Consider the following 15,787-nt stretch of genomic DNA (forward strand, 5'->3'; position numbering starts at 1 on the left):
TTTGTGCTGTGGCTGTCCCCCATTTTATATCTACATAGACTTGTAAAGTCCACAGCAAATTATTATATTTCCTTTAAAACTCAATTATCTTTTAAAGTGATTTTAAAAATAAAAATCAAGATTTATATTTGCCCATATATTCACCATTTCTGGTGCTTTTCTTTACTCTGTGTAGATCCAGATTTCTATCTGGTATCATGTCCTTTTGCCTGAAGGCCTTAATGCAGGTCTGTTGGTAATGAATTATTTCAGCTTCTCTTTGTGTTAAAAAGTCATTATTTTGGCTGCCTTTTTGAGAGATATTTTCACTTGGTATTGAGTTTGGTGTTCAATATTTTAAGACATGTCTTTTCTATCTTCTGGGTTGCATCTTTTTCCAATGAGAAGTCTATTGTCATTGATACCTTTGTTCTTCTTTGTGTTTAGATAATCTTTATATGTGGTGCTATTAAAATTTTATCACTGAGGGACGCCTGGGTGGCTCAGTTGGTTAAGCAGCTGCCTTCGGCTCAGGTCATGATCCCAGCGTCCTGGAATCAAGTCCCACATCAGGCTCCTTGCTCAGCAGGGAGCCTGCTTCTCCCTCTGCTTCTGCCTGCCATTCTGTCTGCCTGTGCTCGCTCTCTCCCCCTCTCTCTCTCTGATAAATAAATAAAATCTTTTAAAAAAATTAAAAAAAAGATTTTATCACTGATTATAAGTAATTTGATTATTATGTACTTTGGCATATTTTTCTTCATGTTTCTTGTCCTTGGGGTCCATTGAGTTTCTTGGATCTGTGAGTTTATAGTTATCATTAATTTGGAAATTTTTTAGCAGTTAGTTCTTCAAATATTTTTTTGGTCCCTCCCTTCCTTTTAGGGACTCTAATTACACGTTTAGTCTGCTTGAAGTTGTCTCACTGCTTGCTGTTGCTGTTTCCAGTTTTAAACATTTTCTTTTCTGTTTCATTTTGCTTAGCTTCTCTTGCTATGTCTGGGTTCACTGATCTTCTGCAGTGCCTCATCTCTGTTAACGCCATCCAGTTTAATTTTCATCTGAGATTCTTATTCTCTAGAAATGTTATTTGTGTTTTTTAAATATCGTGAATATTCATAAATCTCTCCTTCACATGCCAATACTTTCCTGTAGCTTATTGAAAATATGGAATATAGTTATAGTAACCATTTTAGTGTTCTGTTAATTCTATCATCTCTATCATTTCTGCATCTATTGATTTCCCATTCATTATGGGTCCTATTTGCCTGCTTTTTCCCATGCCTAGTGATTTTTTATTACATACGAAACAGTGTGGATTTGTTATATGTTAATATTTTTATTCCTTTTTAAATTAAATTAATTAACATACAGAGTAATATTAGTTTAGGTGTAGGATTTAGTGATTCAAGACTTGTATACATCTGGTGCCCATCACAACAAGTGCTCTCCTTAGTCCCCATCACATATTTAACTTATCTCCCCACCACCCACCTCCCCTCTAGTAACCATCAGTTTGTTCCCTATAGTTAAGAGTCTGTTTCTTGGTTATCATCTCTTTTTCTTCCTTTTCCGTCTGTGTTCATTTGTTTTGTTTCTAAATCCCACATATGAGTATACTCATGTGGTATTTGTCCTTCTCTGACTGACTTATTTGCTTAGCATAATACTCTTTAGCTCTATCCACAGCATCTCAAATATCAAGAGTTCATTGTTTTTTATGGCTGAGTAATATTCCATTGTGCATATATACCACCTCTTCTTTATACATTCATCTGTCAGTGGACATTCGGGCTCTTTCCATACTTTGGCTGTTGTTGATGGTGCTGCTATAAACATCAGCATGCATGTATCCCTTTGAATCAGCATTTTTGTATCCTTTGGGTAAATACTTAGTAGAGCAATTGCTGTATCCCAAGGTAGTTCTTTTTTTAAGATTTTATTTATTGACAGAGCGAGAGAGCGCATGAGTAGGCAGAGGCAGCAGAGAGAGAGGGAAGCAGGCTCCCTGCTGAGCAGAGAGCCCTCCCAGGATCCTGAGACCTTGACATGAGCTGAAGGCAGAGGCTTAACCCACTGAGCCACCCAGGTGCCCCCCAGGGTAGATCTATTTTTAACTTTTTGAGGAACCTCCATACTGTTTTCCAGAGTGGCTGCACCAGTTTGTATTCCTACCAATAAACAGTGTGAGGGTTCTCCTTTCTCCGTATCCTCACCAACACCTGTTGTTTCTTGTGTTGTTAATTTTAGCTATTCTGACAGGTGTGAGGTGGTATCTCATCGTGGTTTTGATTTGTATTTTCCTGATGATGAGTGATGTTGAACATCTTTTCATTTCATGTGTTTGTTGGCCATCTGTAGGTCTTTTTGGAAAAATGTCTATTTGTGTCCTCTGCCCTTTTTTTTTTTTAAGATTTTATTTATTTGACAGAGATCACAAGTAGGCAGAGAGGCAGGCAGAGAGAGAGGAGGAAGCAGGCCTCCTGCTGAGCAGAGAGCCCGATGTGGGGCCCGATCCCAGGACCCTGAGATCATGACCTGAGCCTAAGGCAAAGTCTTTAACCCACTGAGCCACCCAGGCGCCCCCTCTGCCCATTTTTAAACTGGGTAACTTGTTTTTTTAGGGTGTTGGGTTTTATGAGTTCTTTATATATTTTGGGTACTAACCCTTTATCAGATATGTCATTTTTATTCCTTTGAATATTTTTGAGCCTTAACTGAGATACAGTTAAGTCACTTGGAAATAGTTTGATCTTTTTCAGGATTACTCTTAAGCTTTGTTAGGTAGGACCAGAGTAGCATTTGGGACTAATATTTTCTTTCTGCTGTCCCATGAATAACCAGATTTTCATCTTCTGAGTGCTCAGAGTACAAACTATTTCTGACCCTATGTGTACACTGAGGAATTTTCACCTCCTTTTCTTGGGTAGCTTTTTCAACTCGAGACTACCAGGCTCTGTGCAGGAACCTCCTCCCTGCACTGTTGCTGGGAAGTTTTTTCAGATAGTAAGCTTGGGTAATCATAGTACTCACATTGTTTGTTCCCCTTCTCTCTCTCTCTTTTTTTTTTAAATTAATTTATTTTTTTCAGCATACAGTATTCATTGTTCCCCTTCCCTTAATGATCACTGTCCTGGATTACTATTTGTCCAGGGTCTGAAAATTGTTTCATTTTTTTGGTCTAGTTTATTATATGAGAGGGTAATTACATTATTTGTTACTCTATCATGATTGGAAGTAGAAGTATTTTCTGAATTATATTTTAAAGGCTGTTTTGTTGAGAACAGATTCCATGGGAACAAAAGTGGAAGCAGGACTACAAACAAGGAAGCTAGTTTACTTAATTCAGATAAGTGGCTTGATCCAAGGTGGTAGTGGTAAAAGAAGTGAAAAAATGATCAGCTTTGGATATATTTTGATGTGAAGGCCAACAAAATTTATGATGGGTCGATATACAAAATTTATGGTGGGTCGAAAGAGAGGAGTCCAGAATGACACATAAGGTTTATATTACCTTCATTTTATAATTGAGAACACCAGAGCATGAGAATTTATGAGGCTTGTTCAAGGTCAAACAGCCAGTTTCAAACTCAGATCTTCTAACTGCAAAGCCCTGTCTCTTTCTACTGTACCACAGTAACACTTAACACTGAGTGTCGGATAAGCTACAAGTGCTATAAGAGTGCAAAGAAAAGAGAGACATTAGCCTGTTTGGAAGAATAAAGGAGCATCCATACAAATCCTTATTTGAACTCATGCTTTCTAAAAATTTGGTATAATTGGGTAAGTCCAGGAGGAGAGTGCATTAATTATTAAGGGAGTAGGGTGACCTGAAGTGCAGAAGTCTCTGAGGTATCTTTGACTCAGGATTCTTTTGATCTGGGTAAGCTCGCCAAAGGTCAATATAATTTCATATGTATGTTTTGTAAAATTTCTAATGTTCAAAACTGAAGGGCCTATTGACAATATTTGTATCCTATTTGCCCTTAGAACAGGGGGCTGAATAAACATAGGTATGTTTCTTTTTAAGAAGATCCAAAAGACAAAATCTTACTTGAGATCCTTAACATAAAACAACAACAAACCTTTATAGTAGGGTTAATTTGAATGGCCATGGTGAGGAATTTGAATTATATTGCAAATGGGATGGGAAGCCATTGGAGGGTTTTTGTTTGTTTGTTTGTTTGTTTGTTTTTTGAGAGAGAGAGAGCACGCACACACATATATGTGAGTGGGGGAGGAATGGAAGGAGGGGGATAGAGAATCTCCTGCAGACTCCCTGCTGAGTATGGAGCCTAATGTAGGGCTTGCTCCCAGGACCCTGAGATCATGACCTAAGTTGAAATCAAGAGACAGGCACTTAACTGGTGCTCCACCATTGGAGTTTTTAAAAGGGGAATTCACATGATTTCATCTATGATTTTTAAAATATTACTGTGGCTGATAGGTGAAGAATAGACTGCTAGGAGCTGGGGGTGGGCAGGAAGAATCAAAGTGGAAGGAAGATCCTTCAGAAATCTTTTATAGACTTGAACTGGAGTTGAGGTAGTATCGAAGGTAATGAGAATGGCTTGCACTCAGGGTATATTTTTAAGGTATAATTCCACAGAACTTGCTAGTTGTTTTGGATGAGGGTGTGAAGAAAAGAGAATGAACAATGATTCATAGGTTTTTGCCTGAGCATCTGGATGAATGGTGGTACCCTGCAGTGAGATAGTACAACTTAGGGAGGAGTAGCAGATTTTCGAGGGAACTTCAAGACCTCTGTTTTAGAAATGTTAATTTGAGATGCCTTTTAAGACATCCAGTTGGAGATGTCAAGTAGGCACTTAAATAAATGAGTCTTGCACTCTCAGGAGAGAGCACAGTATTAGCAATAAGATGCTAGGTATTGTTAATTAACATCAAAGATTTAAAACTATGAAACTGGAGGGGTGCCTGGGTGGCTCAGTTGGTTAAGCATCTGACTCTTGATTTTGGCTCAGGTCATAATCTCAGCGTTGTGAGATCGAGCACTTCATCGGACTCCATGCTGGGTATGGAGCCTGCTTAAGATTCCTCCTCTCTTCCTTGCCCTTTTCCCCCAATTCCCTACTCATGTACACTCTCTCTCTCTCTCTCTCTCAAAAACTATGAAACTGGAGGGAAAAAAAATAATTTAGGGAGTGAGTGTAGGGAGAGAAAAACGATATTTCAGATCTGAGCCCCTGAGTACTAAATGATTTAGTGGTCAGGAAGAGAAGGAGCTAGCAAAGGAGAATAAAAGATGAGCAACTAGTGAGATAGGAAGACCAGGAAATCATCATGTCCTAGAAACTAAAGAAAGAAAAGTGTCTCAGGAAGAGTTACACAGATATTAGGTTGAACAAAAAGCAAGCCCACACAAAAATACATAGTGTGCAATTCTACTTATAGGAAATCCAGTAAAACAAAAATAATGCCATATGTTAGAAGAAACTGATTGGGAGACAAGAGTTTGACTGGAAAGGGACACATGAGAACTTTCTGGGGTAATAGAATTGTTGTCTTTTGTTTTGGATGTTGTTATATGGATATATATAATTATCTCATGAACAGAACACTTAAGATCTGTATATTTTGTTGACTATAAATTAAATTCCAATTTAAAAAGTTTTTAAAAGAGGGAGTTAAAATTAAATGATGTTGAGAGGTTACATAAGATGAGGATCAAGGTCACTGGTGATTTTGACAGCAGTGATTTCAATGGAAGAATGGGGATGATTGACTCAAGTGGCCTGAAGAGAGAATAGGAAATGGAGGTGTGAAGATGACAAGTGTAAACCCCCCACATGGAATCTTTCCTAAAGACAGGAGCAAAGAACTGCACAAGCCAGGGAGGCCTAGGAAAGATTTTGTTTTTATTTTTGTGTGATGGAAGAAATGACATGTTTTTACGATGATGAGAATGATTTAGTAGGAAGTAGAAATTCATGGCAGAGGAGAGGGAGGGCAGTGTAGGTGGAGACTTTAAAGAGGAAAGTCAGAGGAGTTGCCTTTGACAGGAGCATGGTGTTTCCTTCTGCTGTTGTAGATAGGAAACTAGAGTATATGGATACAAATTTAGGCTAATAGACTTGTATAGCAAGAATATGAAGCATTTCTGTGTTGTTGCTTTTTACCCCCAGTTGAATAAAAGGCAAAGTCAGCAGATGAGTGTGAGATTTGGGGAAGGAGTGCTGGAAGTTTGGAGAGAAGATGAGAGTTAGTTGTCTTGGAGAGAGAGTGAGCACACATTGTCCAGGTAACTGCAGTATGGTTAAGAAGACCCACTTGATATTTATCATCTTAAATATAAAGAGACACTAGCCAGCATGATTTGGGGTTTTTCTTTAGTCACCCTTCAGCTGCCTGAGTGCAGTTGTAAAATAGATGGAAAGTTGGGTTTAAAATGGTTGGGATTTCACCAGGACTGTGGTGTCCTTTGTGTGTGGTTATGATGGGGTTTAAGCAAGGTTTCAGTTAGAACTAGAATTTAAAATGAATGTTGAGCAAAGAAGTTGAGAATATAGGCAGTTTGCTGATGACAGAATGAGTTCATGGAGACACACTGCAAGCTTTTCTTGTTGGAAGATCAGAGAATAAAGGGAGACTGTTTCACATTGGAGAACGAGAAGCTTGGACATATGATGGTGACTGAGTAATGAAGGCTGTGAGATAGGATTAGATTTTTCCTGATGGTTTCTTAGGGGAAAGTGCTCATTATTTCTTATCATGATCTCATTCTTGAGATTGATCTCAATCCTTTCTGTGATTTCCTGTCACATTTCCAGTAGTTCTTTAGGACAGTCTACCAGACCTACAGAGTCTGCCTGTGACCTACCCCCATACCCTTTCTAACTTACTCTTTTTCCTATCGTTCTCCCCCTCCTGACGCCCATTTTACTTTTTCTTGAACATTCCGCCTCCTCCCCCCATCCCTCTCTTTATCTTTCTTCATAGCAGTACTCCAGTTTGAGGACAGAGACTTTTCTCTTGTTTCCTATTGCTTCCCTAGCATCTACAACAGTGTCTGGTGTCAAGTAGGTGTTTGGTAAATATTTGTTTGGATGAATATAAATGGCAAGTATCCCTAATGCCTTTCAAATACATTTATACACGTTTTCACTAGCAAGTGTAGCATGAAATGGCTTTTCATGATGATTTGGTTTTCTCCAACCACAACAAAAAGACTCAGGCATTAATTAACTTGTTATAAGAAGACAGTTTTTAGAAAGAACCCACCTGTTCTGCAATTTATGGTGAAATGAAAGTATTACTTAATTCTTGATTAAGCAGTTTTTTAAAAATAAATTTCATGGGTTAAGTTAATGGTTTCATTTTTATGATAAGAACATTAATTTGTATGAAATATGAGAATATGATTTGTGCATTTTGTTTTCTAAATTTACCATGACCATTCTTCTTCAGATACCACTAAATCATGATTGTTTAGAGGATCTCCTTGAATTTGCTTGGGAAGTAAAACCTAAACATTACAAAGTACAATGACAATACAAGATAAAAGTCAAGGGGCACCTGGGTGGCTCAGTGGGTTAAAGCCTCTGCCTTCGGCTCGGGTCATGATCCTAGGGTCCTGGGATCGAGCCCCACATCAGGCTGTCTGCTCCTCGGAGAGCCTGCTTCCTCCTCTCTCTCTCTGCCTGCCTCTCTGCCTACTTGTGATCTCTGTCTGTCAAATAAATAAAAATCTTAAAAAAAAAAAAAAGTCAAGACAGTGACAAAAGTAATTGTAAGGCAGAATGCTACAAATTATGAAGTCTTTCTGGGGCAAACAGAATTTGCTGCCTCAGTTCAGTTTGAAGTAGTATAATGCTCAGTCCGTGGAATGATGTCACTCTTGTTCCTCAGTAGCCATTTAAGTTCTCTGAGCCCATGGTGGACCCTATTATAACTGACATTTCTGTTTTCATTGCAGTTGTCGGACAAGTAACCGCAAGAGTTTGATTGTGACCTCTAACACATCACCTACACTACCAAGGCCACACTCACCACTCCATGGCCACACAGGTGAGTGCCTGAAGGTTAAGAAAGGTGGGGGAAAGAGTGACCAGTGACACCTAATTTCTTTCCTACTTCTCACTTTGTGAGGCTCAGCATACTACATTGTTACTTCACTCAGTTGACTGAGGAATATAGAGTTCATGGGCATGCTTTCTATGGGAGAATGTGTTCAGTCTGTTTTTGACTCTTAGTTGTTTCTTGCCTCGACCTGCCAACATTCCTTTTGGCCTTGTGCATGTTTTAGGGCCGGGTTTGTTTCCTGGGTCTATGGCGTCTGTTCTGGTATATCGAGAGCGTGTTATGGCTCCAGCCATCTGGGGCCATGTGAAAAGAGCTTTATTAAATGTTGTCCTACCATACCCAAGGGGCAGCCCTTACAAGGATGGTTTTCGGCCTCATGCGACTTCTGATAATTTTCTCTGTTAGAATAGGAATCAACAAAAGTGATAGGAATATTCATTTTAAGTTGGTATTGATTTCACATATTGTAATTGAAGCAAATGATCTCTATATTCAGACTCTGCTCCATCTGGAATATGGGCTCCTCCAAACAGTATAAGGACTGATTGACTTGCCTCTGACTGGGGAATATAGAAAAATTAAGAGGGAGAAGACCTCATTTGAGTTAGCCATATATTTTAGTTTAGACATGTATTTTTGCATCCCAGGAGGCCAGCAAAGGGGCCTTAGCTTTGCTAAGGGGGTTGCTGCACTGTTACACTGTTGACTGCTACATTATTTACAGTGGGAGTTCCAGACCTAGGTGTAATGGAAATGGAACAGGCTTGGAACCATAGGAAGCTGTTTAGAGCTTACTGCGTGGGTAAGCCATGGACCTTGTCTATCTTTGGGCAGTAAAACAGTACCAAAGCAATGAAACCGCTCATCATCAAGCCAAATAAGATAGATCTTTTTCACTTGGGTTTGTCTCCTTGCTCACAGTTTACTGTGTCTTTGGAGGGAGAAAATGAGGGTGCATGTGGAATAGTTGTCTAAGCATTGACGATTCTGAAATTGTACTAGGCATTAGTTACTACTGGCTCTTCCTTTCTGAGATGATTATCTATTTAGATTCCCAGCAGTTGGAGTTTAGGACTAGATCTTCCCTATTCAAGGGACTTTGATTGAGAACATGATCTGGTCTTTCAGCCTGCCTAGGGCTATGGACTGTAACTTTGAATTAATATGTATAACATACTTCATATTCCATAAATGTTACCTGTCATCATCTTCATCTCTCCCCAATCACTGCGGAAAATCCAGGTGGGCTTCAGACCTAGGGAAAAAGGATTAACTTAAAAGCCCAATTCATGGCTGTAGACTCTTTACCTAACCTAGATGCTAAGAAAGGCAGCACTGATTGTTCCATGCAGATCAAACTTTCCATTAGATTATATCCTCAGATCTCACACATCATGCTCTGTTGAGTAATATGAAGTCTGTTGATTTGAAAGGCTATTTATTCCATATAGGTCAATCTGTTATTAAATATTTAGTATATATAAGTAGATTATAACTATAGTAAGGTCAGTTTAGTAGGTACTTAGTCATTCTGGAAATAGAACCTTCCTAGTTTGTTGGTTTTTTTTTTTTTTTTTTTTTTTTTAATTTATAAACTTTGTTTAAATTTTAGAGCAGTTTTTAGGTTCACAGCAAAACTAAACAGAAAGTAGAAAGAGCTCCCCTATACACCATCCCCATACCACAGGGTGGGGGTATCCTGCACCAGAGTGGTACATTTGTTGAAGTCAATTAACTTACATTGGTACATCATTATCACTCAAAGTCCATAATTTATATTAGGGGCCACTCTTGGTGTTGTATATCCTGTGGGTTTTGACAAAGGTGCAGTGACAAGTATCTATCATTTTAACTTCATACAGAATAGTTTCACTGCCCTGAAAACTCCTTGTGCTCTGCCTTTTCATCTCTTCCTACCTCTAACCCCTGGCATCCACTAATCTTTTCATTGTCTCCATAGTTCTGTCTTTTCCAGAATTTCATATAGTTGGAATCATGCAGTATGTAGCCTTTTCAAATTGGTTTATTTCACTTAGTATTTGCACTTAAGATTCCTTTATGTCTTACCATGGCTTGATAAATTGTTTCTTTTTAGCACTGAGTAATAATATTCCATTGTCTGATGTACCACAGTTTATAAACCCATTCACCTACAGAAGGACATCTTGGTGGCTTCCAAATTTGGCAGCTTGAATAAAGCTGTGGTAAATATCTCTGGAAGATTTTTTGTGGACATTAATGTTCAGTTCATTTGGATAAATACCACAGAGCTTGATTGCTCTGATGATATGATTAAGGGTATGTTTAGTTTTAAGAACCTGACAAACTGTCTTCCCAAGTACCATTTTGCACTCCCACCAGCAATGAATGAGAGTTCCTGTTGCTCCACATCCTCACCAGCATTTGGTGTTAACAGTGTTTTGGAATTTGGCTATTCTAATAGGTTTGTAGTGGTATCTCGTTTCAGTTTTCATATCCCTAAGTCATATGATGTTGAACATCTTTTCATATGCTTACTTGCCATCTTTTTTGTGAGATGTCTGTTCACATCTTTTGCATGTTTTAAAATCAGGTAGTTTCTTTTCTTATAGTTGAATTTTAAATGTTCTTTGTATATTTTTGATAATAGTCTTTTATCAGATGGCTTTTGCAGATATGTTTTCCTAGTCTTCAGCTTGTTTTTTAATTCTCTTTTGCATAGCAGAAGGTTTTAATTTTAAAGAAAACCAACTTAATTATTTCTTTAGTGGATCCTGCCTTTGGTGGTGTGTCTATATTTTTTTATGAATGAATGAGGGAGTGGGCACACATGCAGGAGAGGAGGGACAGAGGGAGAGGGAGAGAGAAAGTTTTAGCAGGCTCCATGCCCAGTGCAGAGCCTGATGTGGGACTCGATCTCATGACCCTGAGCTGAAATCAAGAGCTGGACGCTTAACCAGTTGAGCCACCCAGGCACCCCTGGTGTTGTGTCTAAAGTGTCATTGTCAGTGTGCTTGGGTGGTTCATTCAGTTAAGCATCCAACTCTTGATTTCGGCTCGGGTCATGACCCTGGCTGGGGTCCTGGGATTGAGCCCCACATCAGGCTCCCTGCTCAATAGAGAGTCTGTTTCTTCCTCTGCACCTCTTCTCCACTCATGCTCACACTTTCTCTCTCTTTTTGTCTCTCTCTCTCTCTCAAAAATAAATAAATAAAAAATCTTTTAAAAAAGTAAATAACATGTCATTGCCATACCCAGGGTCATAAAGGTTTTCTCCAATGTTACCTTCTAAAAGGTTTATAGTTTTGCATCTTATGTTTAGGTCTGTGATCCATTTTTAGTTAATTTTTATGAAGGTCTGTAGATTCAGTTTTTGCATGTGGTTGTCCAGTTGTTCCAGCACTATTTGTTGAAAAGACTGGGTTTTTTCATTTTGTTTTGTTGCTTTTCTCCTTTGTCAACAATCAGTTGACTATATTTATGTGAGTCTGTTTCTGCCTATTTGTTCTGTCTCTATTCTGTTCCATTAATTTGTCTTTTCTTTATCTAGTATCATACAGTCTTTTTTTTTTTTTTTTAAGTACCATCCAGTCTTGATTACCATAGCTTTATAGTAACTCTTGAAGTTGGGTAGCATTATTTCTCCAACTTTGTTCTTTTTCTTCAATATTAAGTTGGCTATTTTGGGTCTTTTGCTTCTTCATATAAACTTCAGAATCAGTTTGTCAACATCTACAAAATAATTTGCTGGGATTTTGGTTGGGATTGTGTTGAATCCATAGATTAAGTTAGGAAGAAATGACATCTTGACAATATTGAGTACCCCTTTCTATACCTTTTATTTACTAGTCTTATTGTATGAGCTAGGACTTCCACTGCAGTGTTGAGAACCAGTGATTAGAAGGTACCACTTGGTGGAAAAGCTTCAAGTTTCTCACCATTAGGTATGATATTAGCTGTTTGTAAAGGTTCTTTATCAAGTTGAGGAACTTTCCTTCCATTCCTAATTTGTTGAGAGGTTTTAGAACCATGAATGAGTTTTGGATTTTGTCAGAAGCTTTTTCTGAATCTGTTGACATGATCATTAGATTTTGCTTCTTTAGCTTGTTGATTTGATGGTCATGTTAGTTGATTGTGCAATATTGAACCAGTCTTGCATACCTGGGATAAATCCCGTTAGTTATGGTGTATAATTCCTTTCAGGCATTGTTGGTTTGATTTGCTAATATTTTTTGGAGGATTTTACATCTATCTTGAGAGATAATGGTCTAAAGTTTTTTGTTTTTGTTTTTTTTTTTTCTTGTACCATCTTTGTCTGGTTGGGTATTAGGATAATGGTGGCCTCATAGAGTAAGTTCCCCCTGCTTCTATCTTCTGGAGGAGATTGTGGAGAATTGGTATAATTTCTTACTAAATGTTTGATAGAATTCATTATTGAACACAACTAGGCCTGGTGCTTTCTGTTTTGGAAGGCTATTAATTATGGATTAAATTTCTTTAAGCCTATTTGGATTATCTATTTTTTGCCTGAGCTTTGGTAGCTCTTTTTTTTTTTTTTTTTTTTTTTTTTAAGGAATTGGCCTATTTAACCTAGGTTTTCATTTCTATGGATGCAGAGCTATTCATAACATTGTTTTATTTTCCTCTTCATATCCATGGAATCTGTAGTCCTGTCCCTTTAATTTCTAACATTAGTGATTTGTGTCTTTTATTTTTCTTAGCCTGGTTGGAGGTTTATCCATTTTGTTGGTTTTCTCAAAGACCCAGCTTTTAGTTTTGTTGATTTTTCTCTGTTGATTTCCTGTTTTTGAATTCATTGATTTCTCCTCCAGTATTTATTATATCTTTTATTTACTTTAGTCTTAATTTTCTCTTTTTTTAGTTCCTTAAGGTGGAGGCTTAGATGATTAATTTTAGATCTTCTTCCTAATATATGCTAATACTATATATATATATATAGTATATACTATATATATATAGTATATATATATATATGATATATAAAATAATTCATGCTATGACTTTCAAAGCTGTGTTTCACTGCACTTAACAAATTTAGGCAAGCTGTAACTTCATCTTCATTTAGTTAAAAATATTTTTAATGTATTAATTTATTTATCTTGAGATTTCTTTTTTGACCTATGTATTAATTTAAGGTGTGTTTTTAATCTCCAAGTATTCTGCCATTTTCCAGTTATCTTCTGTTCTTGATTGCTAATTTAATTCCATTATGATCTGAAAGTAGACATTTTATGATTTCTGTTCTTTTAAATTTGTTCAGATGTGCTTTATGGCCCAGAATGTGGTGTGTCTTTGATGAATGCTCTGTGTGATCTTGAGAAGAATGTGTGTTCTGCTGTCATTGGATTTAGTCCATAGATGTCACTTATGTCTAGATGATTGATGGTGCTACAGAGTTCAATTATGTCTTTACAGATTCTCTGTGTATGTAAATGTGGAATTGCTGAGTCATGGAATATACTGTATAAATTTTTGGGATAAGATTAATAGATCTGTGGTCATGCAGATTTATAGATGTTTAAATATCACCTGATTTTAAACTAGTATACTGGGACTTAGAGGGTGACTTCCTTGAACCTTTGGAGCAAGCCTCAATAATTCATTCCTCTTTACTCCCTAACACTTACAGCCTCCTCACTCTATCTTCCTTGAATCCACTAGGGCTAATTTCATTATCCTTCATTCCTGTTACTGTCAATCACTACAGGAATCCCCTGGCACCCCCCTCTCCCATCTCCTACACTCTTAATTCCCAGAAATCTCTGAATATTCCCTGTCTTGTCCTTTTTTCTTAACACTCTCTGACTCTTGAAACCCTTCTAGTGTACCCTCTGGAGTTTATTATCAGCAAAATCTCCTCTATGCTCAGTCTTGTTCTAATGCAATCTTGTAGGAGAGGGAGAGGTGAGAACAGATTGTCCTGCAGCCCTCTCAAGTGTTAGCTCTTACCTATCCCATGACCTTATACCATTGGACCTGAAAGGAAGAGGAAGTTGTTCTCCTTATCTTTTCATTATTCTCTTTCTTAATGTCCCCAAACTTTGAATCGTTTTTAAAAAGATTTTATTTATTTGACAGAGAGACATCATAAGTAGGCAGAGAGGCAGGCAGAGGTGGAGTGGGAAGAAAGCCCCCCGCTGGGCAGAGAGACAATGCAGGGCTCTATCCCAGGATCCTGAGATCATGACCTGAGCTGAAGGCAGACGCTTAACCCACTGAGCCACCCAGGCACCCCCAAACTTTGAATCTTATACTATTAAATTCTATCACTACCCATCATTGCAGTTTTAAATATCTTAGCTTTTAACTCTGTTACTCTTCACCTCTAACTCCTAGGGTTTTTTAAAAGATTTTATTTATTTGACACAGAAAGAGAGAGAGACAGTGAAAGAGGGAATACAGGCAGGGGGAGTGGGAGAGAGGGAGGCAGGCTTCCTGCTGAGCAGGGGGCCCAGTGTGGGGCCTGATTCCAGGACCCTGGGATCATGACCAGAGTTGAAGGCAAACGCTTAATAACTGAGCCACCTGGGCACCCCTGACTCCTGCTATTCTTGATGTTTTGATTACACTCGTTGATTGTTCAGTTGTTTGAACTCCTGTCTTCCAGTGAGCTTTTCTTCCATAGTACCACAGTTACTTAGACCATGTGTGCATAATTTTAGTTTCATTTTTCTTGCTGCTCTCCAAGCACCTCCAGTCTTTCTACCTGTGTCATCTAGAAACCTCAACCCTCCCAGACCAAACATTTGATTCCAAGATCTCTAATCCTTGAGACCCTTAAGTATATTAAGTTTGGGATGCCTTCTAAATACTGATATGGGTATTTCAATGCATTAGGCTGGAGAATACCTGAAAGAGAACTTAAGGAGTCGGCAGAATACCTACCCCACTTCTAGGGCTTGCTAGGGCTTGATGCAAAGGGATGTGTGAAAGCAAACACTTACTACTCAAAAGAACTTCAGGGGAAGCTGTGTATTCCGAGAGCAGTCAAATTTTACCTAGTAAATACGTTAAGGGCTGTATTAAATATATGTACAAGGTGCTTGGGAGTACAAAAGCAAGGATACACTGGCAGTTGCAAGACCAGTTAGGAGACCATTGAGGTTATCAAGATGTAAGGGAATGTCAGAAATGGAGAAAGTATTTGAATATGAGAAAAATTAATGAAGTTAAATAAGCAGGGATTAGAATCAATTATCTCCAGATTTCCTGCTTGGGTGATTAATGAGTAATAATGCCCTTAGCTTAAATAAAGAATATTGAAGAATCAATGTAAGGGAAGGAAAAAGGAGATCCCAGAGGCAAATCTATGCCTATATGGACCCTTGATTTATGATGAAAGTAACACTGGGGCAATTATATGTCCATATGGAGAAATTGAAAGATTTAACTCTTTACAGGAATTAATTCCAAGTGAATTTTATATTTTTTTCAGTCTCATTAAGGTATAACTGATAAATAAAATTGTAAGACCTTTAAAGTATACAGCACAATGACCTGATATACATTGAGTTGTAGTTTTGATTTGAAAGTCAATATCCTCCAGTTCCATCCATGTTGATATAAATGGTGGGTATTCATCCTTTCTAATGACTGAGTAATATTCCATTGTATATATGAGCCACATCTTCTTTATCCATTCACCTGTTGAAGGGCATCTTGGCTTCTCCCACAGTTTGGCTGTTGTGGACATTGCTACTATGAACATTGGGGTGTAAGTACCCTTTTCAGTATATCTGTATCTTTGGGGTAGATACCCAGTAGTACA

The 15,787-nt window shown here is 37.9% G+C and overlaps 1 protein-coding gene across 22 annotated transcripts in view; it reads left to right on the plus strand.

The window, feature by feature from the left end:
• MAST2 (microtubule associated serine/threonine kinase 2) overlaps positions 1-15,787 on the plus strand; it is a 210,611-nt gene that overhangs the window by 146,664 nt on the left and 48,160 nt on the right. For all 22 annotated transcript variants that reach the window (XM_082687229.1, XM_082687216.1, XM_082687222.1 and 19 more), the window contains one exon: positions 7,913-8,004. In XM_082687229.1, the coding sequence (XP_082543355.1) occupies positions 7,913-8,004 (92 nt within the window). The remainder of the gene's footprint in view (positions 1-7,912; positions 8,005-15,787) is intronic.

The sequence above is a fragment of the Mustela nivalis genome, assembly GCF_964662115.1.
Source record: "Mustela nivalis genome assembly, chromosome: 10".
Taxonomy (NCBI): Eukaryota; Metazoa; Chordata; class Mammalia; order Carnivora; family Mustelidae; genus Mustela; species Mustela nivalis.